The sequence below is a fragment of the Microtus pennsylvanicus genome, chromosome 18 (assembly GCF_037038515.1).
Source record: "Microtus pennsylvanicus isolate mMicPen1 chromosome 18, mMicPen1.hap1, whole genome shotgun sequence".
Lineage (NCBI taxonomy): Eukaryota > Metazoa > Chordata > Mammalia > Rodentia > Cricetidae > Microtus > Microtus pennsylvanicus.
In genome coordinates this window covers 29,106,055-29,133,655 of record NC_134596.1, presented here as the reverse complement: position 1 = coordinate 29,133,655, position 27,601 = coordinate 29,106,055, and the positions used below count along the sequence as shown (strand labels likewise).

General features: G+C 45.5%; 1 protein-coding gene across 2 annotated transcripts in view; it reads left to right on the top strand.

Annotated features, from left to right (window-relative positions):
* The first annotated feature begins 15,818 nt into the window (after positions 1-15,818).
* The window catches only part of Sec11a (SEC11 homolog A, signal peptidase complex subunit), a 34,845-nt gene continuing 23,062 nt past the window's right edge, over positions 15,819-27,601 (top strand). The window contains exon 1 of one of the 2 annotated variants that reach the window (XM_075953144.1): positions 15,819-16,260. In XM_075953144.1, coding sequence (XP_075809259.1) covers positions 16,210-16,260 — 51 coding nt within the window. In that variant the 5' untranslated portion in view covers positions 15,819-16,209. The remainder of the gene's footprint in view (positions 16,261-27,601) is intronic. The other variant, XM_075953143.1, reaches the window with a different exon arrangement.

Sequence of the window (27,601 nt, the reverse complement as noted above, 5' to 3'; positions counted from 1 at the left end):
CTTGTTTTTACATTCTTTTTTTACAGAGACAGAGACAGAGGCATTGACAGCCTGGTCACCTAATGGCTTTGTGCAGGATGCTAAGGGAGGAGAAGCAGGACAGTGAAACTGGAGACTGAATCAATAAGACATGTGCTTTTCAAGAAGAGCTGGTTAGCGAGCTACTTAGGGGTGTACTAATGAGCTTGCAGTCTGTATTCATTCATTCATTCATTCAAGATGCTTAGGGGCCTCCTCCAAGCAAGGCCCAGGCTGAATGCTGGGAACAGGATACCATTCACCGTGGGGCTAAGGTGCAGAGTGCTACTTTGGTCAAAGGCAGATTCAACCGACCCCTCTGGCTTCCAGCTCCTGCCAGGCTAACTTACTCATGCCATCTGTACCCTACTGGTGTTCTATGGTTGTGTACTAACTCCGCCCTCTTGTGTTGCTGAGAGGATTCAGTGAGTCCTCCATCCCCCCAAAAGGCACGGAAAGCTCAGGGCCTGCTAGGGAACCCCAGCAGTGTCTTGAGACAGAAAATCTGAGTAAAAATACAAGAAGAGCAAAGAAAGCTGGAGCTGAATTTCTACAATGTGGGCTAAAGTGAGAGAAGAGAGAGAGAAGCAGAAGGGAAGGGAGAGCAACGAAGAATTCTTGTTTTGGTCTTGATTTTGGGAAAGTGTTTTGGTTTATCTGTTTGTTGTTGTTGTTTTAACCCTTTGTTGCTTAGGTATTGTGAAGATGTGAGATTTCTATATATAAACGTGTCTCTGTGTGTGTTTTGTTTGGTTTTTGGGGTTTTTGAGACAGGGTTTCTCTGTGTAATGGCCCTGACTGTCCTAGAACTCTCTTTGTAGACCAGGTTGGCCTGGTCATAGAGAATCCGCCCGCCTCTGCCTCCCGAGTGCTGGGATGAAAGGCGTGATCCACATCATCCAGCTCACCACACCCAGCTTCACGTCTTCACACTCTCAGCCTGGGACTGGGGAAACTGCCATCATCTTCTTCCTCACCCAAGTGTTTCTCAATATTCAGGTCTCTCTGGCTAATAGAACTGTTCTGGTAGAACTGTAAGGACTGGATTCGTTCCAAGACCACCAACTTCCTCTACCAGTAGAACAGTCTTTCCTTCTGCTGCAGCTCCTCTGGCTCCTGAAGGAGTAAGAAACAGTGTCAAGGATGATGCTGATTACCTTCTTGTCTGGGGCCGTGAGCAGATTCAGCAGCAGCCCCAAGACTCTGAGTAGACAAGCGTGGTCAACTGGCCCTGAGAGGCCTCTGTTGCAAAGTTAGCTACGGTCCACACAGCTTCTTTCTGAATTCTGCATTCTTTAGTAGGGCTACCTATGGAGGCCGCAGGTTACACACAGTCAGCTGTAGATGTAGTGTTTGGACCCAATGGCCACGTTACTCATGGCCCAGGCAGCCTCCTTCTTGACTTTGGTGCTTCGGGAGCTGGCCCAGTACCTTAAACATGCCAGCATCTATGGTCTTCTGGGTCTGTTGGTCTGTCTCTGTGACAACATTGCCCACATGCGAAAAAAAAGGGGCCAAGACATTGAGTTCCAATCTGGTCACAGGTCTACCACCCTGAGCAGGACCCCAGCGGCCACCACATGATAGAGGCACTCATGGAAGACCTCTGTGAGGTAGGATGTGGCCCAGCAGGTGTCTGAGAGGGTCTCATTATCAAGATGTCACAGGAGCTGAGAGTACTTCCTCCCAAGGGTACAGATTCTGTTTCAGCTTAGATTGGACGAAGCCCATGTGATGTTCCTGAGAAATGTGATTGGTATGTTTGTCGAAATAAGGTTGAGCAGGCACAGGAGGGCATTGTTTGTAGCAAGTCTTTCTCTATTCCGCCAGCTCCCAAATAGCCACACAGAGACTTATTATTTATGAAAGCTTGGCCTTAGCTTAGGCTTGTCCCACTAGCTCTTACGACTTAAGTTAACCCATTTATATTAATCTGCATTTTGCCTAGTGCATTTTACCTTTCTTTCATTCTGTATGTCTGTCTGACTCCCTCCATGTCTTGTTGGTTTCTCTCTGCACCTTGATTATCTCCTCCTACTTCCTCTCTCTGTGCCAGAAGTCCCGCCTATACCTCCTGCCTAGCTATTGGCCACTCAGCTTTTTATTACACTAATCACAGAATACATTTTCACACAGGGTACAAATGTCCCACAACAGTTGTTGGAAATGACTCTCTCTGAATTCTGGGCTATCACCAGCTCTATTACCAAGGGCTCATGGAGATGTGAAGACAGGAGTTCAGCTGAGGGCTGGAGGGCACCTTCACAACAGCTCAGGTCTGCTCTGAAACTCCCAAGGCAATGTTGGCGAAAGCTTGGGGATGAACACTGCACAATAATCAATTTTAGAGAAGGATTCCTTTCCTGAGATACCATTTTCCCGGCAGCCCGATGGCCACAGGATTGGATCTGAGCTATTCACGTCTTTGATTATGTCTTCCAGAGTGTGGCTGGCTTGAGAAACCGACTCATATTTCTTCTCTTTAAGGCCTGTTCGTCTTTCTTGGTCTTTCAGAGTTCCGGGCTGGTAGCAATCTTCAACTGTCATCTTGCAGACACACCTTTGCCTTGGTACTTAAGTCTTCTCAGCCTCTCTGGGAGCTTCCAAAGTAGGCATATCAACTGGAAAGAACACACCTACAGAGTGCTGCCCGGGTTGGTGTGTTTTAAGGCAGAGTCTCATGTAGCTCAGGCTGGCCTTCAGTTCCTGATCCTCCTGCCTCTACTTCCAAAGACTGGGATGTATGAGACACTTGGCCTGGTTTTGTTTTTGTTTTCTTGTCTTGTTTTGTTTGTTTGTTTGGTTTGTTTTTTTTTTTTGGTTTTTCGAGACAGAGTTTCGCTGTGGCTTTGGAGCCTGTCCTGGAACTAGCTATGTAGACCAGGCTGGTCTCGAACTCACAGAGATCCGCCTGCCTCTGCCTCCCAAGTGCTGGGATTAAAGGCGTGCGCCACCACCGCCCGGCTTGGTTTTTTTTTTTTTTTTTGAGACAGGGTTTCTTTGTGTAGCTTTGGAGCCTGTCCTGACATTAGCTCTGTAGACAAGGCTGGCCTCAAACTCACAGAGAGCTGCTTGCCTCTGCCTCCCGAGTGCTGGGATTAAAGTACATGCCACCACCGCCTGGAAAGCCTGTTTTAAAAAAACAAACTCTCTGAGTTTGAGGCCAGCATGGTGTACATAGTGAGTCCCAGGACAGCCAGAACTGTTACACAGAGAAACCCTGACGAAATAAAATAAAATAAAAAAGTAAAATAAAATGTCGTCCCTTGTGAACCACTGGAGGAGTAGATGAGAGATGGAGTCTAAAGTAGCCGCAGACCAGTGAGAAGGAATGTCACCAAGGGGGGAAGGAAGAAGGAAGATCTGTGACAACATTTGAGGAGAGGATAAGAGTGTGGGACATTTCAGGACCAGGGGGCTGAGTGGGACTACAATGTGACAGACTGGGCACATTTTTCTGGTGGTTCTAGGAGCCACAGAAGAGAAAAGCACACCCCAAAGGGGCAGATTTATAGACCATCACGGCACAAAGGCAGGAGGAAGGAAGGTGCTTGGGGGATCCCTTAATTTGCCAGCTGACTGGCTCTGAAGACTTATGAGACTAAGGTAGTAGCCCGAGGGGTCACTACAGTGTCAGAGTGGGCGAAGTATGACAGAGAAGAAAGAGAAAGAAAGGCGATCAGTAGACCCAAGGCTATGTAACAACGCTGCCTGCCAAATGAAAAGGGGAAGTAAGACATTAACCAGGGAGAATTCCAAAGTCAAGTGAGGCGTGTGTGTGTGTGTGTGTGTGTGTGTGTGTGTGTGTGTGTGTGTGCGCGCGCGCGCGCGAGCACGTCTTTACAGCAGGATTTGTAGATGCTGGCCAGTAGAAAAGGCTCTAGAAAAGTTAGGAAGGGCATGATAGAGTCGTGGATAGCTCCTTTGGGCCAGGATTCCATAAGGGTATGTTATCCTCAGAGGAAGAAACTGGGGCACAGAGGAATTAAATCAATTGCTCAGGAGCGTACTGTCAATCAATGGCAAAGCCCAGGGCTGAACCAGGTTGGTTATGTGACTACAGAGGCCCAGGGTTGCTTGCTTACCCCCCTTGCTCCAGAGCAGCAATACGGGGTGAGCGAAAGGAACTTCTCCCGGCACTGGGGGGGTTGGAAGATACTCCTGTTCTGACGATCTGGCTGTATTGTTTAGTCTCCCTCCCTTTCACACACAGACTGGCAAAGGCTGTGTAGCTGAAAAGGCCTCACTTTACCCAGAAGAGTCCTCAGGTGGCAGATCCGGGCTGACCCTTCAAAAGTCAGACAATGAACTGGACCTGGTCAAGGAAGTTCCAGGAACAGATTCTGAACAACTTTGTGGGCCCAGATTCCCAAGTGTTTACATCATGAACAATTACTCCCCCTTCAACCCAGGAGAGTGGAAGGGAGAAGTTATTGTGCGCTGGCAAGCTTATGATAATTATGAGAATATTAGAACCTTCTTCCTTTCTTATTTTCTTTCTCAGGGTTTCTTCAAGCCCAGGTTGTCTTCTACTTTTCCTGTAGCCGAGGATAACCTTGAACTTCTGATCCTACTACCTCCACCTCCCTGAAAAGTTTCTGCACCCCATAAGCCTCTCCATCGACACAGCAATCCAAATCAGACCAAATCAAACCGAAATAGAAAAAGCCCAGGTTTAATGGATAAAGTGCTCCTGGGTGATTTTTCAGCCCCCAAGAAAGGAGACAGGAAAGAGAGACTGGAGGGGGGATAAAACCACAGGTCTGTTTCCTTGGAGGCCCTTTAAACGCCCTGAGGGCGTGGTCTTGAGCTTCTGTGGGGAAGAGGTCATCCTTTGGCTGGCTTTCTGAGATGCTGGAGGGTTTGGAGAAAGATGGGGGAGGGGGCTTGGGGTGGAGCTTCCACCAGAATACTTCCCAGTACTGGAGTTAAGGAGGTGTGTTATCACACAAGGCTTTGAGATATATTCCTCACCTACTATTTTCTGTTGCCTCCAAAACAGCCACCTACAGAACAGACCTCATCTATTTTACCACACTCTCAGAGAAAACCCAAACTAAACAACATAGGACAAAGAAAACCGCAACGTCATGGTCAGGTCATAGGCTGGGGCCAGAGAGACAGGAAAACTTGGAACTATGGTGAACGAATTGGGCAAATAGGATTTAAGGTCCAGAATACAGGACCAGGTGTGGGGTGGTTGCCATGCCTACATTCAAACCCCCAAGGTCAGAACAGATAGTTGAGACAGTGTCTGGACACAAAGGCATCCAGTAGACCACAAAAGGCCTGAAAAAGCATAGCTAAACCAAAAGGAAACGACCACCTGACCCAGTTTGAGGCTAATCCCTACACACCCAGCCTATCCACTCCTCAGGAAAATCCCATTTGTCACAATACATGCTGTTTACTGTGTAGGCTTATGAAATGAGCCACCTATATGATTTGAAATCCCTCCCTCTTTGGAAGGTTGGGGGTAGAAAGGTAGATGGAGCGGGGTCAACGATGCAGCCCTTGCTAAATCCCAAACCTGCCTTGCCTTCTGGGATTACAGCTGTGAGCTACCACACCTGGCTTAGGCTGCAATTTATAATTTTCTAGTAGTTTGCCAGTGAGAGAGAGATGGCTGAGCAGGTTAAGGCACTTGCCACCAAGCCTGAGTTCCATTCCTGAGACACACACAGTGGAAAGGGAGAAGTAACCACCACAAACTGTCCTTTGACCTCCACTCAAAGAACGTGTAGTGTGTATGTGTGTGTGTGTGTGTGTGTATACTATAAACAAACAAACAAATAAATGCAATAAAATGTTAATAAAAACAATCGGTTAGTAGCTCCATTTAAAAGTACAATTAGGTTCAGGTGTGGTGGTGCATGCCTTTGATCCCAGCACTTGGGAGTCAGAAGCAGGCAGATCTCTGTGAGTTTGAGGTCATCCTAGTCTATAGAGTGAGTTCCAGGATGGCCAGGGCTATACAGAGAAACCCTATCTTAAAAAACAAAACAAGAATACAACTAGTCAAAAAAGAAAGAAAGAAAGAAAGAAAGAAAGAGAAAGAAAGAAAGAAAGAAAGAAAGAAAGAAAGAAAGAAAGAAAGAAAGAAGGAATACAACAAGTCGCCTCATTTAAAATTACAGACAGGGCCTGGAAAGATGGCTCAAAAGTTAAGAGTACTTACAAAGGACCCGAGTTCAATTCCCAGCACCACATCAGAGAGCTCACAACCACCTGTAACTCTGTTCCAGGTAATTTTTAGACAGGGACTCTCAGCCAGGTGGTGGTGGTGCACACCTTTAATCCCAGCACTCAAGAGGCAGAGGCAGGCAGATCTTTGTGAGTTTGAGGCCAGCCTGGTCTATAAGAGTTAATTCTAGGATAGGCTCCAAAGCTATAGAGAAACCCTGTTGAGAGAGAGAGAGAGAGAGAGAGAGAGACTCTGGCCTGGACCCATCTTTCTCTGCCTCCCCAATGCTGGGATTACAATTCTGTACAACAATATTTGGCTTTTTGACATGGGTTCTGGGGGTTGAACTTTGGTCTTCATGCTTCGAATGCAACATTTTATCTATCAACTGAATCCCTATCTTTTTTTTTTCTTATTGTTTTTTTTCTGTTCCCTTCAGATAGGGCCCCATGTAACCCAGGCCATGTGTAGTAAAAATGACTTTGAAATTGGGTGGTGATCTACGGCCATACCACTCTGAAAGCGCCTGATCTCTTCTGAAATTGGGTTGTGGTGGAGCAGCCCTTTAATCCCAGCACTTGGGAGGCAGAGTCCTGCCTCGTCTACAGAGTGAGTTCCAGGACAGGCTCCAAAGCTACACATAGAAACCCTGTCTCGAAAAACCAAAAAGCAAAAATATAAAATAAAACCCCACTAAATTATTAACATGGAGCCAGTTGAAAGGGTGATCTGCTCAGGGGAGGACCTGGCAAGCTTTAAACGGATATGACTCTTGAATGGGAGCCACTGAAGAAGCAGGAGTTGGTCATCCGAAGTGGGATACCCTTCTGCTACTGTCATTTATGGAATGCCAAGCATATTCTAGTGGACCTCGCTCATGAGCACACTTAATCTTCACTTACAGAAAATGAAACTACCGGGGTGGGAGTGTAGCACAATGGTAGAGGGCTTGTTTAGTAGACACAGGCCCTGAATTCAAGTTCTAGTACACCTGCCTTCACAAAGTAGGAGGGAACCCTCGAAACCATCACCTCTGCTTATAGATGAGGAAATGGAGCATGGCACAGGGGTACCTGGATATAAGATAACTTGTCCAGGGTTCCACATCTCTAAGGGTAGAGCAGCTTGGCCCCGGAACTAGATTCATTAACCCCTTTGCCATATCCTGGGACTGCAGGTCGTTGGATATGCCTGGATTATAGGGTAAATATCTCCAAGGAATGTCAGAGGTCAAATCATCAACAAGGCAGGGGCCAAAGACAGTTTTAGCTTCAGCGCTTTGAAGACAGGTGCATGGTAGTCTTTTGGGGTGGGTGTGTGTGTGTGTTCGTGTGTCTGTGTCTGATTGCTAATGTCCATATCCTTGAATGTGGTTGCATTAAGAGATTCACAGTCAGACTTACCAGGCATATTTTCAGTGGTGACTCAAAAAAACAAACAAACAAACAAACAAACCAAAAAAAAAAACCAACTAATTCCCATAAGATCTCTAAAGCTATGTAGAGAAACATCGGGAGCCAGCCCTCTGCTGCCAGATCCAGGGCTCAAAAGGAGAGTTGGGATTGTAGAAAAGAAATGGGGGAGGGGGGAAGCTTATCAGAGGAGGCCCAAGCCCCAGCTAAATGGAGCAGAAAGGCTGAAGTGTTCCTTATTCTTGGCCCCTACTCTACCCACGGGGCTTCCTCCTTCACAATGAGGCTCTCCCTCTGAGAACTTACATTCCTTTCTTCAACAGGCAGGCAGCATGGCCAAGCAGGAAGCTTTTATATCCCTGACCTGTCCGTCCATCACCACGTATACACACATGCCAGTCTAGAAAGCCTTGCTTCCTTCTCCCAGCTGCCTATGCAGCTGTCCAGGATTTTTTAGAGAAAAGTCTTCCAGAGATTTGAGCGACTCCAGTAATCCCTCTGCATAGAAAGTGCCTTTGATTTGTGGGAAGGAACTATCTTGCTGACACCCCATGCTCTAAGAGCTTGCCTTTCTTGTCTCTGGTTTCACGGCCCCTGAGTCAGTAAGCAAAAAGCTCTGTCTCTGGAGACCCCTGGCTTAGCCCTGAGGAGGTTGACTGTCTTCAGAAAATCCCGGAGATCCCTTTAGGAGACAGTCCTGGAGCACAGGCATTTCTGGCCTGGTCTTTGTCATTGTGTTGTGAAATGCCACGGCTTCTTCCTTTCCTGAACTGTAGAGGAACCTAGCCTTTCTTCCTTCACTGAGACGGTCAAGGAGGTACTTCGAGATTACAGTTGTGTGCATATGTATGTTTGTATTTTTTTTAGAAATCTTTTTTTTAATTTAGAATATTATGTATTGGAATTGTAGAATAAGAACATATTTGGCATGTGGCTTCTTTCATTCAGCATGGTTACTTTAAAATTCACCAATGTTGTACATGTCAATAGTTCTTTGATTGCTAAGGATGATGTTTTACAGATACGCCACAACTTCTGTTCTCGGGAATGCTAGGTAAGTGTTCTACCACTGAGCCACATCCCTAACCATTGGTTTATCTTTTTGTTTTACTTTTTAAAGGTTTTTGTTTGTTCATTTGTTGTTTTTTATTTTTACTTTTTTCTGAGTCAGGGTTTCTCTGTGTAGCCCTGGCTATCCTGAAACTCACTCTGTGGACCAGGCTGGCCTTATATTTTTTTTCAAGAGTTATTTTGTTTCTATGTATGTGTGAGTGTGTGTGAGAGAGAGAGGGAGAGAGCAGGTGTGTGTTTGCACACTGTCGTGCACATGTAGATACCCAAGGAAGCCAGAGGAGAGGGCTGAGTTCATTGGAGCTGGAGTCACAGGGCTTTTTGAGTTGTCTGATGTTGGTGCCGGGATCTGAACTCCATTCCTTGGGAGAGAGCAGCAATGTACTTACTGCTGAGCCAACCTTCCAGCCCCACATTTCTGCATCGCTGGCTTGTCTGTCTATTGCCTGTTTGTTCCTGGGATGGGATCCGGGCCCCAAGCGTGTCCAGCAGTGCTCTGGCACTGAACTGCTCATGCACTCGGGCATATAGCGATTTTAGTACAGGTAGGAATTTTTATTGTTTTGTTTTCTCAGAGACCAGGTCTCTGTTTATAACCTTGGCTGGCTTGGTACTCTCCGTGTGCTGACCTTGATATTAGGCCTTCCCAAGTGTTGGAATGATGGAGTTGAGCCACCAAGCCCCCACCATGAGTTCCCCCTCCCCCGTCACTCTGCAGACCAGCTTGGCCTTGTGAACTCAGAAATTCTCCTGCCTCTGCCTCCCTCTGTGTTGGGATTAAAGGTGTGTACTACCACCACCTGGCTCCATGAGGTTTTTTTTCTTTGTTTTTGCTTTTTATTCTCACTTTGCACACTAGAAAATGGGCAATAAAAAAAGAGATAAATGGGCTAGGGCTGGGGTGGAATTCAGGAGGAATTGGATGGAGGCAGTGCAGGTGGATATGATCAAAATACATTGTACATATGTATGAAAATTTAAAAAAAAATAAAAATATACTTTTAAAAAAGGCAAGATATAGGGCCGGGCGATGGTGGCGCACGCCTTTAATCCCAGCACTCTGGAGGCAGAGGCAGGCGGATCTCTGTGAGTTCGAGACCAGCCAGGTCTACAGAGCTAGTTCCAGGACAGGCTCCAAAGCCACAGAGAAACCCTGTCTCGAAAAACCAAAAAAAAAAAAAAAAAACCAAAAAACCAAAAGGCAAGATAGCCAAAGGCTCAAGGTAATCTGTGGTTAAAAGCCAAGTGAGAGTTAGACTCGACCTTTAGGCAAGTAGGCTACCTACAAAAGAAAATACCAACTTACCACTATGACTGACAGGGTTCAAAAGCCATGTTTCCAGGAAGGCTGGCATCTCGTCAGTGAGGAAAAAGCACGTTAAAGCCCACATTTGGGAAATGTATTTCTTTGGGCCTTGCACATTTTTGTCCTTGGGTCACCCTAACATCTACATGATTTTTATAGGAGACACCGTATCTGTCACAGAATGTAAAAGGCCTCCATCAGCTTGCCTCATCTTTCTGAGGCAGGACAGACCGAGGGACAAAGGCAGCCCTGACTAAAGTCTTTCTCCTGCTGAGAGTGAACAAGTCCAGCCCAGCAGGTGAAGGTGATTGGCCTGCAAGCCTGGCAAGCTGAGTTTGAACCCGAAACCCACTGAAGGTGGAGAAGTGACTCAGCAAAGCTGTCTTCTGATTCCGCATGCTCAGCCTGGCATGTGCCTCTCCACACATCATATGAAGACACACACACACATACACATACAATGCTTAAAGACCTGAAAAAAAATTTCAGCACAATTAAAAGAATTTGCTGTGAAGATTGCCTATAGAGAGACGTTATTCCTTTTAGATAGAAATAGTTCAAATAAGAATGTTAAAATAGCAATGAACCATGCTAACTGCTTGAGCACGTGTGACCTTCACATGTGGGCCTTATTATTTTACTAACGATAAGCCTGTAAACTCTGTACATAATAAAAATGTCTCTTAACACCTTTGTGAACTATGGCTTTACCTTATAGATGTAATCCTGTCTAATACATCTCAGGGAAGAGAGAGAAGAAAAAAGTGTGTGTGTGTGTGTGTGTGTGTGTTTTAGAAACCCTTTGAACAATGTAACTTCAGAAGCCACCAAAATCATATGTGTGCTTACTGTTAGGACACCTCAGTGTTGCCCTCTCATTAGAAGCCCATGCCCACAGCTGGGTATGTGCTGGTCTTTTCCTAAGCAGCCATTAGCATTTAAGTTTAAGTCTATAAGGGGCTAGAAAGATGCCCAGGACCTGCTGCTTAAACATGAAGATCAGGGTTCAGTTCCCCAGAACCCGTGTGAAAAACTAAGGATGTCATCTTGGAAGACAGATCCTTGCCACACAAGCTTGAGGAGCAGAGTTCAGACTCAGTGCCCATACAAAGAGTTGGATGTGGTGAGGCACACCTGCTATCCTGGAGCTGGGGAGACACAGATGGGAGGAGGGTCCCTGTGGTCCATGGGTCTAGCCAATCAGTGAGCTCCATCTTCAGCAAGAGAAAGATACCTGAAAAATAAGTTGAAGAAGTTATAGAGGAAGACATCTGATATTGGTCTCCAGGCTCTACTAGCACCCAACCCCCCACCCCCACCATGAACATAGACATGTAGACAAGAGGCTTCTAGAGAGGCTAACTCCCCGCTGTGAATGTGGGCAGCACCAGCCTGTGGGTTAGGGTCCTGCACAGAACAAAGGAGGGAACCCAGCTGAGTCCCAGGATTCCTCTCTTTCTCTCTGCTTTCTAGCTGTGGATGAATCCTGACCATCTGAAGCATCTGCTGTGACAGATTATATTGCTGTGTGAATTTAGCAGAGTCACCATATACGGTGTGTGTGTGTGTGTGTGTGTACTAGAATGAATAGCTATTTTTTACAAGTACTTTGACCTTGAAGAATCCCGTGGGAAACAGTGACTGTTTCCTGTGATCTGTAGAATTGTTTTGCTGAAGGGACTTGTAGCCATCCCATGACTGGTCACAAGACACTTCAGGCACACCTGAGGCTCTTGCATTATTGTGTATTGCAAACGTTACATAATAAAGGACTAGAGTCATGGGGCGTGTGATGCTCTTTTTTAATAGGACATGTAAATTAGATTAGGGACCTTGGGCATGAGGAAATACTTTGTGTAACTTTCCTTTTCTTTCTTTCTTTTTTTTTCTGGTTTTTCGAGACAGGGTTTCTCTGTGGTTTTGGAGCCTGTCCTGGAACTAGCTCTTGTAGATCAGGCTGGCTTCGAACTCACAGAGATCCGCCTGCCTCTGCCTCCTGAGTGCTGGGATTAAAGGTGTGTGCCACCACTGCACGGCTTTTTTTTTAATTTCATTATTTTATTATACACACACACACACACTCACACAAAAGAGGGCCCCAGATCTCATTTCAGATGGTTGTGAGCCACCATGTGGTTGCTGGGTTGAACTCAGGACCTCTGGAAGAGCAGGCAGTGCTCTTAACCTCTGAGCTATCACTCTAGCCTGTGTAACTTTCAATGTGGCTGTTCGGGGTTGAGTCCATCACAAAGGCTGGACCTTCTTGCCACCACATAAGCCTTAAAATGTCATCTTGGAGTGCTTCTTTCTTCAGCTGTTCCGTGCTACACCCCAACACTGTATCTCTCCCATTCATGAACCCAAACAAACCTTACTTTAAAAAAATTTTGTAGGCAGTGAAAGACCCTCGGAGAGGACCTTCCCTCAGGAGAAGACCCCGGGACCCCCAGGAACAGTTTGAGACCACTGGCTGCAATCAGCAAGAGGTTTATTGAGTATACACAGGTACCTGCGGACAGCAAGTCTCTTTGGAGGACTTGCGCGCCCGCAGACTGGGAGAAGGTCTTTTTATAGGAAAGAGGGTGGCAAAAGCGGTTTAGAGAAGCAGAAGCGTGGTTACAGGGATCTCATTGGTCGGTTGGAATGAGGCAAGGGGCATGAATGGTTTTTCCTCTCCCAGCACAGATGTATGGCAACAGATATCCTGTTTCTATTTTACAGATATCCTGTTTTGTAGATGTCCTATTTTACAGATATCCTGCTTCACAGATATCCTATTTTACAGATATCCTGTTTTGCAGAATGGCGTTACAGTAACTAAGCTGGGGTCTTTCATAGGGGCAACTGTTCCTTTTGTAAACTGCTAATATTCTAAGTTTGGCACATGTGCTGACTACAGGTATCCTGTTTTCCTAAGCAAACGGGATGTTCTCATGAGAATATGCTAGCTGCAGGTACTGAGAGGGGGTCTGTAGGGTCTTTCAGGCAGGGTGGTGGTGCGCACCTTTAATCCCAGCACTTGGGAGGCAGAGGCAAGGGGATCTCTAAGAGTTCAAGGCCAGCCTAGTGAATGTGAGCTAGTTCCAGGACAGGCTCTAAAACTACAGCGAAACCCTGTCTGGAGAGAGGTGATAGGTAGATAATCTATGAGTTCAAGGTCAGTCTGATCTATATATAGAGAGTTCCAGGTTAGCCAGAGAAACAATGAGACCAGTCTCAAAAGAATAACACAAAACAATCAGAAAAATTAAAAATACGGGACTCAATATCCTGTAACTTGTTTAAGCTCCTTACCCATTTTTGTCAGTTGATAATACAATGTAACAATGAAATTGCAAGTTTACCATCTAATATATATGAAACTATATATCATATAGTTTAACCACATTGTTTAAAATTTACTGCATTGACTCTGTGTGAGTGCATGTGAGGCTTGGCACATGTGTGGAGGTCAAAGGGCAGCTCTGAGCAGTCAGTTCTCTTCCTCCACCGTGTGGATCCTGGGTATTGAATTCAGGTTGTGAGCCTTGGCAACAGCCCCAAACATCAACTACATTCTCTTTATTGGATATTTACTGATATGATAGAGCACGAATATAATCTGAAGGAAGGAGAAATATTTTGGCCGGTTGCGGTGGCCTGAGATCCCAGCACTCAGGAAGCTGAAGTCGGAGGCTTCCTGTGAATTTGAGGCCAGACTGGCCTACAGAATACATTCCTAGACAGCCAGGGCTGCAAAAACAAAACAAAACAAAACAAAAGAGGCCTGGCAACAACCTAAGCGGTTCATGTGTACATGTGTGTTCTTGTGTGTGCAGGCATGTGTGTGTGTGTGTGTGTGTTTGCATGCCTGTGGAGGCCAGAGGACAGCCTCAGGTGCTTATTTAAAGAACGAGAGGTTTAACTATTTTAAATTCCTGTTTATCTCTGTATGTTATGTGCATCTGTGTATGTGTCTGTGCGTGTGAGTGCAGACACCCACAGAGTCCAGAAGAGGATGTCAGAGCCTTGGGAGCTGGAGTTAAAGCTGACAGCTGATAGTGAGCTATTTGACGTGGGTGCTAAGAACTGAATGCAGGTCCTGTGGAAGAGCAGTCAGTGTTCCTAAGCACTGAGCTATCTTTCCAGTCCCCCTCCCCTTCTTGAGATTAAGGTCACTCCTACTGACTTGGAACTTGTCAAGCAGGCTACAGTGATTGGCCAGTGAGCACCAGGCCTTTTTTTTTTTTCCGATAGCAATCTTTCTATTATGAAGCCCTAGCTGTCCTGGAACTCACTCTGTAGACCAGGATGACCTCAAACTCACAGAGATGCACCTGCCCCTGCCCCACCCCCACATTTTTTTTTAATTTTTAATGATTTATTTAACTTTATTTTATGTGCATTGGTGTGAAGGTGTCAGATCTTGTGGAACTGCATTTTCAGACAGTTGTGAGCTGCCATGTGGGTGCTGGGAATTGAACCTGGGTCCTCTGGAAGAGTAGTCAGTGCTCTTAACCGCTGAGCCATCTCTCCAGCGCCACCACCCCCACCCCCATTCGTTTTTAAAGCTTCCCAACTAAATAGCTTACTTACCTTTTTTGGATCCAAAGGATTTTGAGCTCATCTTGAGGGTCTTCGAGGTACATAAGAAATGAACAATGAAGACTAGAGAGATGGCTCAGCAGTTAAGAGCACTGGCTGCTCTTCCAGAGGTCTTGGGTTCAATTCCCAGCAACCACATTGTGGCTCACAACCATCCATGATGATATTCTGGCGCCCTCTTCTGGCCAGAAGGCGTACCCTCAGACAGAACACTGTATACATTTTTTTTAAAAAAGAAATGGACAAAAGCTCATACCCACTTAATTTGATTTTAGGTTGAATTGAACATTGATAAGCTTATGAGCTCATCAATGTTCAATTCTATGAGCCAGAATTTAGATTGAGACCATAACTAACATTTATTAATGGGTAAGTCATTCTAGTACACACACTGTTATAGAAGTTGGAGTACCTGCTCTAGTGGGGTTTCTATGTATTTTCTTTTTTGTTTTTTCGAGACTGGGTTTTTATTCTCAGGGTAGCTTTGGAGACCAGGCTGGCCTCGAACTCACAGAGATCCTCCTGCCTCTGCCTCCCAAGTGCTGGGATTAAAGGTATGCACCACCACCACCTGGCCTGTATTTTCTTTCATAGACCTTCCTAACTTGGAGATACCAAAACGTTGACTTTTCATCTCAGTAAATATGAGGTTTCAAACAGTAGTTGGAGATATTCTCTCTCTCTTTAAATTCAAGTACTGATAGGTGCACAGCCACCCCTGGGAATTTAGCATGAACAAGACACCAATGAGTTCTTTTTCATTCTCACGCCTGCTATGTTGTGATGTAATTCAAATACTGTGCAGTTCACCAAATGCGTGCAATTTGATGGTTTTAGATCGTATCCACAGAGTCCTACAGCTGTCACCCATCAAAAGAAACACCACGGCAATGATGTCACTTCTTATGTCCACCCCCGTGAAAACTTGCGGGTCAAATAAACAGTTCCCATCCAGGTGTCAGGAGACAAAGCAAATTACTGTATGGAGGGGTCAAGATTGAGGAGGTTCTTTCTGGCCACCTGCACCGGTTGTGCCCTCCTGACATTACGGAAGATTCATTCTTTCTCTCGTGTCCCTCGAGTGTGTGTGTCTGTGTGTGTGCATCCGAGGCTTTAAAGATCGCACAGCTTCCGGCAGCGTACCCCAGCACGCTCACCCCCAGAACAAACAGCCAGGCAACACGTCCCGGGCCACACCCAGGACCCGGCAGAACGCAGGAAGACGGCTGGCCTGGCGGTGGAGCAGCCGCGGCTTCCGATTGGCCAGGCGTACGCAACGGCCCTCCTTCCGCCGGCTGCGGGCCTATCTAACCCAGGGTCATCGCCTTCACGAGCAGCCTCGGGCTGAGCACGGAAAGCGGGCTTCAGCGGGTTCTCGGCTACAGAAGGTCAGCTTGGGAGATCCTCCTGTGGCAAGGCCAGGCCCCCGGGCCGTTCTCAGGATTTGCGAGTCTTTCTTTGCCGGGTCTTTGCTGTCAGGGGGCGGGGCCTCGTTTGCTCCCGCCCCGGAAGCGGAAGTGCAGGCGTCTGGGGGGAGTCCTGTCCACTGTGAGTCCGGCCCGTGTGGCAGCGGTTCCTCCCGCTGATTCTGCCGCTTCCTCTTGGCTGCCGGTTGTCGCGTTCTCCATATCACCATGCTGTCTCTAGATTTCCTAGATGATGTGCGGCGGATGAACAAGAGACAGGTGAGACTGGCCGCTGTCTTTGCTCGGGTTCCTCTGGTCTTTTGCCGTTACGGGGGCTCTGCGGACCTCTGGGCCGGGTTTGAGGGCCTGCGTGGGTCGGTCGCGTGTATGGATCATTCCTTTCTGTGCAGTCTGTAGCTAAGACCTCTTTGACCCCATTTATAGCACCAGATTCAGACGTCTGAGAGGGAAAGTGCGCCTTCGCCATTCCTCCCCAGAAGGCAGGGGAGTAAGTGGAAAATGTCCATGGGATTTGGGGTTGCTTATTGTTTGGGACACTGTAAGGCGACAGACTTAACCGTTCTTGGTGGAGCTCTGGGGAGGGCCATTGCAGGTCCCACAAAAGCCGTCTGTTGCTCTAAGTTCATAGTCACCCTTCCAGTCCAGCTAGACCTCGGTGGACTCCATCCACTTTAACTTGGGTCTCTCTGAGCTCGGAGTTGAAGCAATTCTACCACTCGTGTGCCAGTTCCCTTAGCAGGAAGGTGACAGCCCTCTGAATCTTTGATGACAACGACAGTGGCACAGAAATCTTGAAACTAAGGTCTCCTGGTTTTATCATTAAACCTTACTCTATCTTGATCTTCTAGCGCATGTGCTAAAAGGCACTGAGAACACGATCGTTTCAAAAGTTTTCGTCCTTTTGTCTTCTGACCCAGGTGTGTCAGGGGATTGCTTTTGTTAGCCATTGGCCATTTCCCCCACCTCTCTTTATTTAGCTCTTGGTGTTAGGAATTGTCTCGGCGTGACTATTAAAGATTTGCCTTTCGGACTGGGGCATTTGTTTTGCACTGTTTATAATTACCACATAGGAAAGTAGGTGCATCTCTCCTTAGACATACCTACACAGCTGTGAGATCAGGTCACTGGAACCGCTTCAGGGAACAGCTGTCACTTAGCTGCATTTTGCAGGAGCTCCTATTTAGTGCTGGGGGGCGACCCCAGGGCCTTGCGCATGTCCATCACGGGCTCCCACAGTCTTGAAAGATCTTATTTGTATTACTTTATTTTGAGACACAGTCTTGATATGGAGCTCAGGCTAGTTGTGTGTCACCACATGGCCTTACTGACTAGAGTGACTGTCTACCTATCTGTCTATTGTAACAAAGTCTCTCTCTATATGTAGCTCTTGTTGCCTGGAACTCTCTCTGTAGCCTCGGCTGGCCTTGAATTTGGAATCCTGCCTTTGCATCTTGAGTGTCAGTCCAAATACCTTTTTTCCCCCTTCAAATATAGTCCTGAGAGTCATGCAAATGATGTCTAGGAAATCAATCTATTATTGAGCTATAGCTCCATCTGGAATTTTTTTTTTTCAGCGAGATAGGGTCTCACTGTGCAGACCAAGCTGTCTTGCAATCCAGAGATCCATCTGCCTCTGCCTCCCAAGTGCTGGGATTGAAGGCATATGCCACCATGCCTGACTGGGTGATCCACCTTATTCCATTTCCAGAAGAATAATTTAGTGTCTGTGTGTTGCTGGGTGGCATACCCAGGACCTTTCAGGTTCCTTTTCCTTTCCATTCATCCTTCCTTCTCATTTTTTTTTTAACTTTTTACTTATTTTTTTCCATGATATTTATTGAGCTCTACATTTTTCTCTGCTCCCCTCTCTGGCTCTCCCCTCCCCTCTTCAATCTTCCCCCAAGGTCCCTATGCTCCCAATTTACTCAGGAGATCTTGTCTTTTTATACTTTCTACTTCCCATGTAGATTAGATCTATATAAGTCTCTCTTAGTGTCCGCATTGTTGTCTAAGTTCTTTGGGATTGTGGTTTGTAGGCTGGCTTTCTTTGCTTTATGTTTAAAAACCACCTGTGAGTGAGTACATGTGATAATTATCTTTCTGTGTCTGGGTTACCTCATTCAAAATAATGTTTTCTAGTTCCATCCATTTTCCTGAAAAATTCAAGGTGTCGTTATTTTTTTCTGCTGTGTAGTACTCCATTGTGTAAATGTACCACTTTTTTTTATTTTTTTCTTTTCTTTTCTTTTTTTTTTTTTTTTTTTTTTTTTTTTGGTTTTTCGAGACAGGGTTTCTCTGTGGCTTTGGAGCCTGTCCTGGAACTAGCTCTGTAGACCAGGCTGGTCTCGAACTCACAGAGATCCGCCTGCCTCTGCCTCCCGAGTGCTGGGATTAAAGGCGTGCGCCACCATCGCCCGGCTTACCACTTTTTTTTTAATCCACTCTTCAATCGAGGGGCATTTAGGTTGTTTCCAGGTTCTGGCTATGACAAACAAAGCTGCTGTGAACATAGTTGAGCACATGTCCTTGTGGCACGATTGAGCATCCTTTGGATGTATACCTAAAAGTGGTATTATTGGGTCTTGAGGAAAATTGTTACCTAATTTTCTGAGAAATTGCCACACTGACATCTAAAGGGGTTGTACCAGCTTGCATTCCCACCAGCAATGCAGAAGTGTTCCCCTTTCCCCACAACCTCTTCAGCATAAGTTGTCATCAGTGTTTTTGATCTTGGCCATTCTTATACGTGTAAGATGGAATCTCAGAGTTGTTGTGATTTGCATTTCTCTGATGGCTAAGGATGTTGAACATTTCCTTTAGTGTCTTTCAGCCATTTTAGATTCCTCTGTTGAGAGTTCTCTGTTTAGGTCTGCACTCCATTTTTATTTATTTATTTGGATTATGTGGTCTTTTGGTGTCCAATTTCTTGAGTTCTTTGTATATTTTGGAGATCAGACCTCTGTCTGATGTGGGGTTAGTGAAGATCTTTTCCCATTCTGTAGGCTGCCATTTTGTCTTGTTGACTGTGTCTTTTGCTTTACAGAAGCTTTTCAGTTTCAGGAGGTCCCATTTATTAATTGTTTCTCTCAGTGTCTGTGCTGCTGGGGTTCTATTTAGGAAGTGGTTCCCTGTGCCAATGCGTTCAAGTGTACTTCCCACTTTCTCTTCTGTAAGGTTCAGTGTGGCTGAAGTAAGAGGGCTGATCCCTGGGAGAGGGCAGTTCTCCTACACCCAGCAGCTCTTTGTCTAAGGGTGGAACCTCTGAACTTTCTTCCTCCCACCTAAGCATGGCCATCATTCTGGTCTTGGTCATGGAGCTATTTCTAGGAGAGTGTTTCACAGCAGACTTCCCAATATTCTGGCTCCTACAGTCTTTCCGTCCCTTTTTCTGTGACGTTCTCTGAGCCGCAGATACAGGAGCTGTGATGCAGATGCATCCGTTGCGGCTGGGCTTCCCAATATCTGCTGAGCTCTACGCTGTGCCCAGTTGCGGTTTTCTGTGCTTCTTTGAAGAAAGGTGGTAGCTATGCTTTTGGCTAGAGCACAGAACCACCTTACTCTTTGAAACAGGTCTTTTCACTGAATGTGGGATTTGCACTTTTATCTAGAAAGGCAGGTCGGTGAGTCCCCAGGATCCATTTGTCTCTGCTTCCCCGGTCCTGGGGTCACAGGCAAGCACTGCTGTGTCTACCTTTCCTGTAGTTGTTGGGAGTCTCAGCATAGCACTCAGATCTTACTTTCCCCACTGAGTCATCTCCTTAGTCCCTCTGAGTTTTGTTGTTATTGTTGTTGGGTTTTTGTTTTTTATTTATTTTGAGACATAGGCTCACTCTGTAGCCTGGGTTAGTCTACAACTCACTATGTAGCCCAGGCTGACCTCACATTCAAGTTATTTCTCTGTCAGAAACTCACAAAGACTGGGAGCACCAAGTGAGGCCATCACACGTGGCTTGCACTTTTCATTCTTTACAATGCAGGCTCCTTATGTAGTGCAGGCTAGCCCCACAGTGTCCCATTTTAGTGTCTCATGTACCATTGTAAGCATGAGCCATCACACCCAGAAGATTTAAACATTTTTGTTATTTTGTTTTGTCATTCCTGCCCCCAACCAAGGACCGAACCCAAATTTAAACATTTTATAAATATTAAACTTAAAAGCTGGGGACGGTGGTGGCATGTACCTTTAGTCCCTGAATTCAAGAGACAGAGGCAGGTGAATATATGAGTTCAAGGACAGCCTGGTCTACAAAGGGATTCTAGGACAGCCAAGGCTACACAGAGAGATATAAATTATATAAACATATAATTTATAATAAATAATATAAATTAAGCTGGAGCCTGGGGAGATGCTCAGTAGTAAATTGCTTGCTGTGCAAGCATAAGCACCTAAGTTTGGATCCCTAACACCTATGTAAACAGCAGGGTGCCAACATGTGCCTGTGACTGCAGTGATGGGGTGGACACGGGTGGACCCCATAGACATGCTGCCTGTGACCGCAGTGATGGGGGCGGATACGGGTGGACCCCATAGACATGCTGGCCAGATAGTCGAGCTGAAATGACAAACTCTAAGTTTGGTGAGAGATGCTCAAAAATTAAGACCGAGAGCAATTGAAGAAGATTCCCGATGTTGACCTCTGTCCTCCTCACATGCCCATGTGGGTGACTGTCTGCACACCTGCATACACCACACAGAATCGCACTTCTGCAGCATAGAACAAAGTTAAGACAAAGTATTAAACTTTGTTAAACCCTCTCATGCACCTCTCTTTGCGTCTTTCAAATTCATGGCCCCCTTTTCTTGGCTTGTTATACATACAAGTAAGAGTGTGTGTTAGGCGATCCGCATGTCTCTGCCTTCCAAGTGCTGGGATTAAAGGCGTGCAGCACCATCACTTGGGCTGTTTGAGAACGTTGATTATTCAACAAACTTGATGGGGTTTTTAAAGAATGTTCATAAATCTGAGAGTTCTCCATGTGTCTCTCTGAGACAGGGTCTCACCTTGTAGCTCAGACTGGCTTGGAATTCCCTATGTAGAACAGCCTTGGTGATTCTTGTGACTCTCCTGCCTCCATTTCCCAAAGGCTAGGCTTATAGACATGAACCCCATGCTTGGCCTTGTTTGAGATTTCTTAGTGACTCAGGGACGTTGGCCAGGATGTGACTTGATCATGTCTGAGCCCTGATAGCATCAGTCTGACTCATCAGAGTTGCTTAACTCCCCGTAAGGCAATCTTCTCTCTTGGGACTTCTTAAAAATTAATTTTGAGTTATGTGTGTGAGTGTTTTGCCTGAATGAGTATATGAGCTTTGCGTGGTTATCTTTTGGATCCCTTGAAATTATATTTTGTTTGTTTTGTTTTGTTTTAAAGATAGGCTCTCTTGGGGCCCAGACTGGTTACAAACTCTGTGTAGCTGAGGCTGGCCTTAGGTTCCTGATCCTCCTGCCTCCATCTCCCAAGTGCTGCTCACTCCATTTTCTCTGAGGCTACTCTTCTTTGGGTTGTCTGTTTCTACCTAAGATAGAAACTATCTGTCTGTTTCTACCTAAGATAGGATGTCTCTCCTTGGCCTTGGCTGGCCTTGAACTCACAGAGATCCGCCTCGTGAACACTGCTATTGAAGGAGAGTGCCACCATGACTGACAGGGCCTTAAGACTTCATCAGAATCTTTTATTGTGTGCAGTGTAAACTCTTTTTGTTGTTATTCTTCTGGTTTTTGGTTTGTTTTTTTGTTTTTTTTTGTTTGTTTCTGGGTTTTGTTTTGTTTTGTCTGTATAGCCCTGGCTCTCCAGGAACTCATTCTGTAGAACAAGCTGGCCTCAAACTCAGAGATCCCCCTGCCTCTGCCTTCCGAGTGCAGGGATTAAAGGTGTGCGCCATCACCGCCTGGCCACAACTGGGATTCTTAAGCATCCAGAAGTCACTGTCTGTCATTTGAAACTGGGAAATCTAGAGTATAGCACTTATGAAGCTTACAGGCTTCTTTTGCTACTGTTCTTCAATATTTTACAACTTTCTACCATTCTCTCTGTGGACTGGAAATCATTCATTCCCATAAGCAGACATGACTATGGAGGAAGAGCAGTGTGGGTCTTCCTCAGTAGGGTTGTGTTCTTACTTCAGGGAGAACAGAGTCCAAACACAGGGATTTACAGAGACAGAAGCCTCCTGGAAACAGTCTTCAACAGGTTTCATTCCTGTGGCTGTGATCGAATGCCCTGACTGAAAGGCCTTGCATGAGAGGAAAGCCTTTATTTGCCTTATAGTTCCAGGTTACTGCTCCTCATAGAGGGGAAGTCAAGACAAGAACGGAAGCAGCTAATCACACCACACCCACAGTCAAGAGCAGAGAGAATCAAATGTACCCATGCTGCCTGCTTGCTCACTCTGAGCCAGCCCCCCCTGCCCAGGGAATGGTGCTGCCCTCGGTGGTTTCCGCCAACTAACAATCAAGACAGTCCCCACAGACACTCCCACATGGCAGTTTGGTCTAGATAGCCCTTCAGTTGAGACTCCCTTTTTGGGTGACTTCGGGTGTGGAAAGTTGACAAGTAAAGCTAACCATCACACATATGTTAGCCAGCACAGTGTGGTTGGTGAAAAGTTATTAATAACAAACATTACATGAAAGATTTATTATAAAGATACCTTTCATATTGTGGAAGAAGCTACATACATGAGAGTCTAACAGAAGTTAGAGAATAGAATTGTCATTACTGGGCTCGGTGGCCACACCTGTAATCTCATTACTCTGCAGCAGGAGGATTACCATGTTCAAGGCCTACCTGGGCTTCATAATGAGACTCTCTCAGGAGAGAGTTGTCACCACCCAGCTCCTCTGAACCTCTCTAGTATGTGTTGATGGGAAAGTCCACACTTCCCATGGACCTGAGTCTGCATGTGGCTGCTGGAGTAGGGCCCCAGAGGAGAGCAGGTGAGACCCATGGAAGGCTATTGCTTTTGTAACCTGCTAGCCAGAAGTAGACCTAGAGCTGCAGAAAGCAAGGGCAGACTGGATTCTGGCAGTGTCCTCACTCGCTGTGACCGCTGCGACCTTCAGACGTGATCACAGCTTCCCTTCACCTTCCATAATGTTGGCCTACTGCCCTCATTGGGCAGATTAACTCAGAACCATGCAGCAAAGGGGACGTAGGGGGACTGTGTTGATTTACCCACACTAACAGAGTACAAAGCTGCTGTAGCCTGCCCTTTGTCACCTTGGCATCTGGTCATAGCTCTCACAGGAAGGTGAAAGCTGTTACGGTTCTAATAGATGTAACCTTTGTTTCTGTATTGATCACGTGCTCGTAGCCGTGAATCTAAGAAGAATCTAAACTGGCCATAGTCCCTTTCCTGATGGGGTGCCTCAAACCTTTACTACTGAAGGACTAGGTTAGTGTCATATAGTCCTGCTGATGGGAACCTGAGAGTTCTCAGGATCAGTCACCAATCAGTAGCAACTCAGTTCCTTGCATATTGATTCAGTGGCATGAGGAGCCCATAGTACACAGCTTTCTTAGCTTCTAGTTGAAGTTCGAGTTGTACTCTCTTAGATAGAAAGAAGACCCACCTACATCAATTCTACCTGTCTCTTTTGGGGATTAAAGCCTTTAAGTTAGCAGGTGTTAGAGAGTTTTTTTTAAATATTTATTTATTTATTATATATACAATATTCTGTCTGTGTATATGTCTGCAGGCCAGAAGAGGTCACGAGACCTCATTACAAATGGTTGTGAGCCACCATGTGGTTGCTGGGGATTGAACTCAGAACCTTTGGAAGAACAGGCAGTGCTCTTAACCACTGAGCCATCTCTCCAGCCCCGATGTTAGAGAGTTTTAAGCATAGGAATCACTGTCAAGTTATATCATAAGTATCTTTTTAAAAATTTTAATTACATTTATTTATGCCCCCCCCGCCCCGTTCTCTCTGTCTGTGTTGCATCATGGTACACACTTGGAGGTCAGTACTCACCTACCATTTGGGTTCCTGGGGTTGAACTCAGGTCATCAGGATTGGAAGCAAATGCCTTTCCATGTTGAGACATCTTATTGGCCACTGGACTAGTGAATTCTAGCTACAGAATGTGTTGGTTGCTGTTTCAGTACATGTAACTCCCTGGAGGATATTGAACATTACTCCGACTCCACCATACTGAGTGCCATATAGCTGGTGTCTCACTTCCCAAGTACTGAAGACAATGATGACTTCTTGACAACATAAACCTTTACAGCTACAAAAATTGCCTCTTTGCCGGGCGGTGGTGGCGCACGCCTTTAATCTCAGCACTTGGGAAGCAGAGGCAGGCGGATCTCTGTGAGAACAAGAGCTAGTTCCAGGACAGGCTCCAAAACCACAGAGAAACCCTGTCTCGAAAAACCAAAAAAAAAAAAATTGCCTCTTATATTGCTTTTTGTAGGTACATCCTATACATTTTGTTGTTGTATTTTTATTTTCATTCAGTTTTAAATGCTTTCTCTTGTGGGGGGAGGGCGTGCTGGTGAAATGACTGAATAGCTAACGTGCATGCTAGGCAAACAGGAGGATTCCTCGTGCACAGCAATGCTGAATGCTGGGTAAATGGAGCAGTGGGTTTGTAGTTCCAGTCTAGGAAGGTGGAGACCCAAGGACATTGCCTGAGCAACCGGCTAGCTAGAGTAGCCATGTCAGTGAGCTCTGTGTTTGATTGGGAGATACTGCCTCAAAGAATAAGGTGGAAGAGCAGTTGAGAAAGATTCTTGTAGTTGGGGATAAGTTTGAACTTGTGATCCTCCTGCTTCCACCTCCCCAATGCTAGGGCATTATCATACCCACTTTATGTGTAGCTGTGGATCTAACCTAGGGGCAGGCTAGGCAAGTAAGTACTCTACCAACTGAGCCCAGCCTTAGGTAATTTTTGAGATAGGGTCTCACTATATATCCATGCTGGCCTGGAGTCAGCATTCTTTCTGCTTTAGCCTCCCAAATGCTAAGGTTACAGACATGCTCCACCTTGCCTAGACTAAAAAAAGGTTAAAATTTTTTCTTTTCTTTTCTTTTTTTTTAAGTTTGAGATGGTTTCAGGCAGCCCTGCAACTGGCAGTCGCCACCCCCCTTGGCTGCTCACTGCAAGGGTGACAGGTGTGTTTTCATTGGGTTAATAATGCTCATTTATAGTTTGACCTTGAACAATGAGGAACGTACTGTTCTGGTCACTTCTTAGAAAGGGTGATTCAGTTCTGTGGTTGTCATTGTGCACATGTCACAGTTTCTTACCAATAGCTTGATGTGGCCAAATGGAATGAGGTTGGGTAACTTATACTGCCAGTATCAGACAGATAAAAACACTTTTTAGTTAATAATTTATGCCCATAAGTATTAACATGTAGGTGTAAAGAAGCTGTAAGTAGAAGCTGTACATGTGACTTTAAGTAAAGTCTCTTGGCAGGAAGAGAAGGAAGACAAGAAATAAGAGCATCTGACACGTTGCTCAGATAGGACATTGCTTTAGCATGGTGTGTTTCTTTCTAGTTCTCCCAGGACTGACTTACTAATCTTTTTTTAAGGAACTACACACACACACACACACACACACACACACACACACACACACACACACACACACACACACACGAGGGGGGGAACTGACCTCTCTGTGTGCTGACTAGTCTTATCTGTCAGCTTGATAGAGTCTAGAATTACCTGAGGGTATGCCTGTGGGGTTACCTTGATTGCATTCATTGATGTGGAAAAACCCGTTTTAATTATGGGTGGGACCAGCCCTAGCCAGAGGATCATAGTCTACATAAAAAGGAGAAAGCCAGCTGAATATTAGCAAGCATTTTTTTCTCTCTGGTTGCTTCCTGGCTGTGGCTGGAATATGATCAGGCTCCTTCAAGCTCCTGGTCTTGACTCCCCTCAGTTATGGACTGTCCCTTTGGATTGTGAGCACTAATAAACCTTTTCTACTTTTGTGCTTTTGTCATTATTTTATCACAGAATTCAAAAAAGGAACTAAAATATTCTACTAAAAATAAAGGTGATGTGTTACATGGAGTGGGTCCCTTGTTTGTTCCAGCTGCCCGGCTAGCTTACACCTGAAATAACCACACAGAAACTGTATTCATTAAAACACTGCTTGGCCCATTAGCTCTAGTTTCTTATTGGCTAATTCTTTTTTTTTTTTTAAATGTTTATTTATTTATTATGTATACAATATTCTGTCTATGTGTATGTATACCTGCAGGCCAGAAGAGGGCACCAGCCCCCATTACAGATGGTTGTGAGCCACCATGTGGTTGCTGGGAATTGAACTCAGGACCTTTGGAAGAACAGGCAATGCTCTTAACCTCTGAGCCATCTCTCCAGCCCTTGGCTAATTCTTAGATCTTAATTTAACACATTTCTATTAATCTGTGTATCTCCATGTGACTGTGGCTTACTGGCAAGATTCTAACCAGCGTCCGTCTCAGGCAGATCCATGGCGTCTGCCTCTCTGCCCTTCTTCCCAGCACTCAGTTCTGTCTTCTCCACCTACCTAAGTTCTGCCCTATCAGGCCCAAAGCAGTTTCTTTATTCATTAACCAATGAAAGCAGTACATGAACAGAAGAACCTCCTACACCAGTGATGATCTTGATTAGCTGAATCTCAGAGTAAAGATACATTCGCCAGTGTGGTGCCTTGTGTCTAATGAAAGGGGGAGACTAATGTAAGTGGGAAAGTAACTGTAAACAAAGACTCCTTTTTTATTTTCCGGCCACCCAGACCCAAATAATCACATGAAAACTATATTAACTACAACACTGTTTGACCAATAGCTCAGGCATATTCCTAGCCAGCTCTTATATCTTAAATTAACCCATTTTTTTTTAATCTGTGTATTATCACGAGGCCGTGATTTATACCGGTATGGTTCTGGTGTCTTTCTCCTTTGGCAGCTACATGGTGTCTGCCTGACTCCGTCTTCTTTCTCCTTGCATTCAGTTTAGTTTTCCCACCTATGTATATTTTTCCCTGCTATAGGCTAAAGCAGCTTCTTTATTAACCAGTGGCAATAAAACATATTTACAGCATTCAGGCAGGAATCCCCACATCAAGCACTTCTTATAGAGACATCTTTATTCTTTTTTTAATATTTATTTATTTATTCATTATGTATACAATATTCTGTCTGTGTGTATGCCTGCAGGCCAGAAAACGGCACCAGACCTCATTATAGATGGTTGTGAGCCACCATGTGGTTGCTGGGAATTGAACTCAGGACCTTTGGAAGAGCATCTCCAGCCCAACATCTTTATTCTTTAAAATGTTTTTTTTTCTCCTTTCAGAGCTTTATTTTGTGTGTGTGAATGTACATGTACAGTGTTGTGTGTGGTGCCCACAGAGGTCAGAAGAAAGCATCTGATATCCAGGAACTGGAGTTATAGACAGTTGTGAACCACCATATGGATGCTGGGAACTCAACCCTGCTCCTCTGGAAGAGCAGGCAGTGCTCTCAACCACTGAGCCATCTCTCCAGCCTCAAACCTTCAACTTTTTTTGTTACTAATCATTTCTTTAAACAGCAGTTGTAGGTTTGAGTCATGTAGTTCAGTAGTGCTTGCTAGGCACACATAAA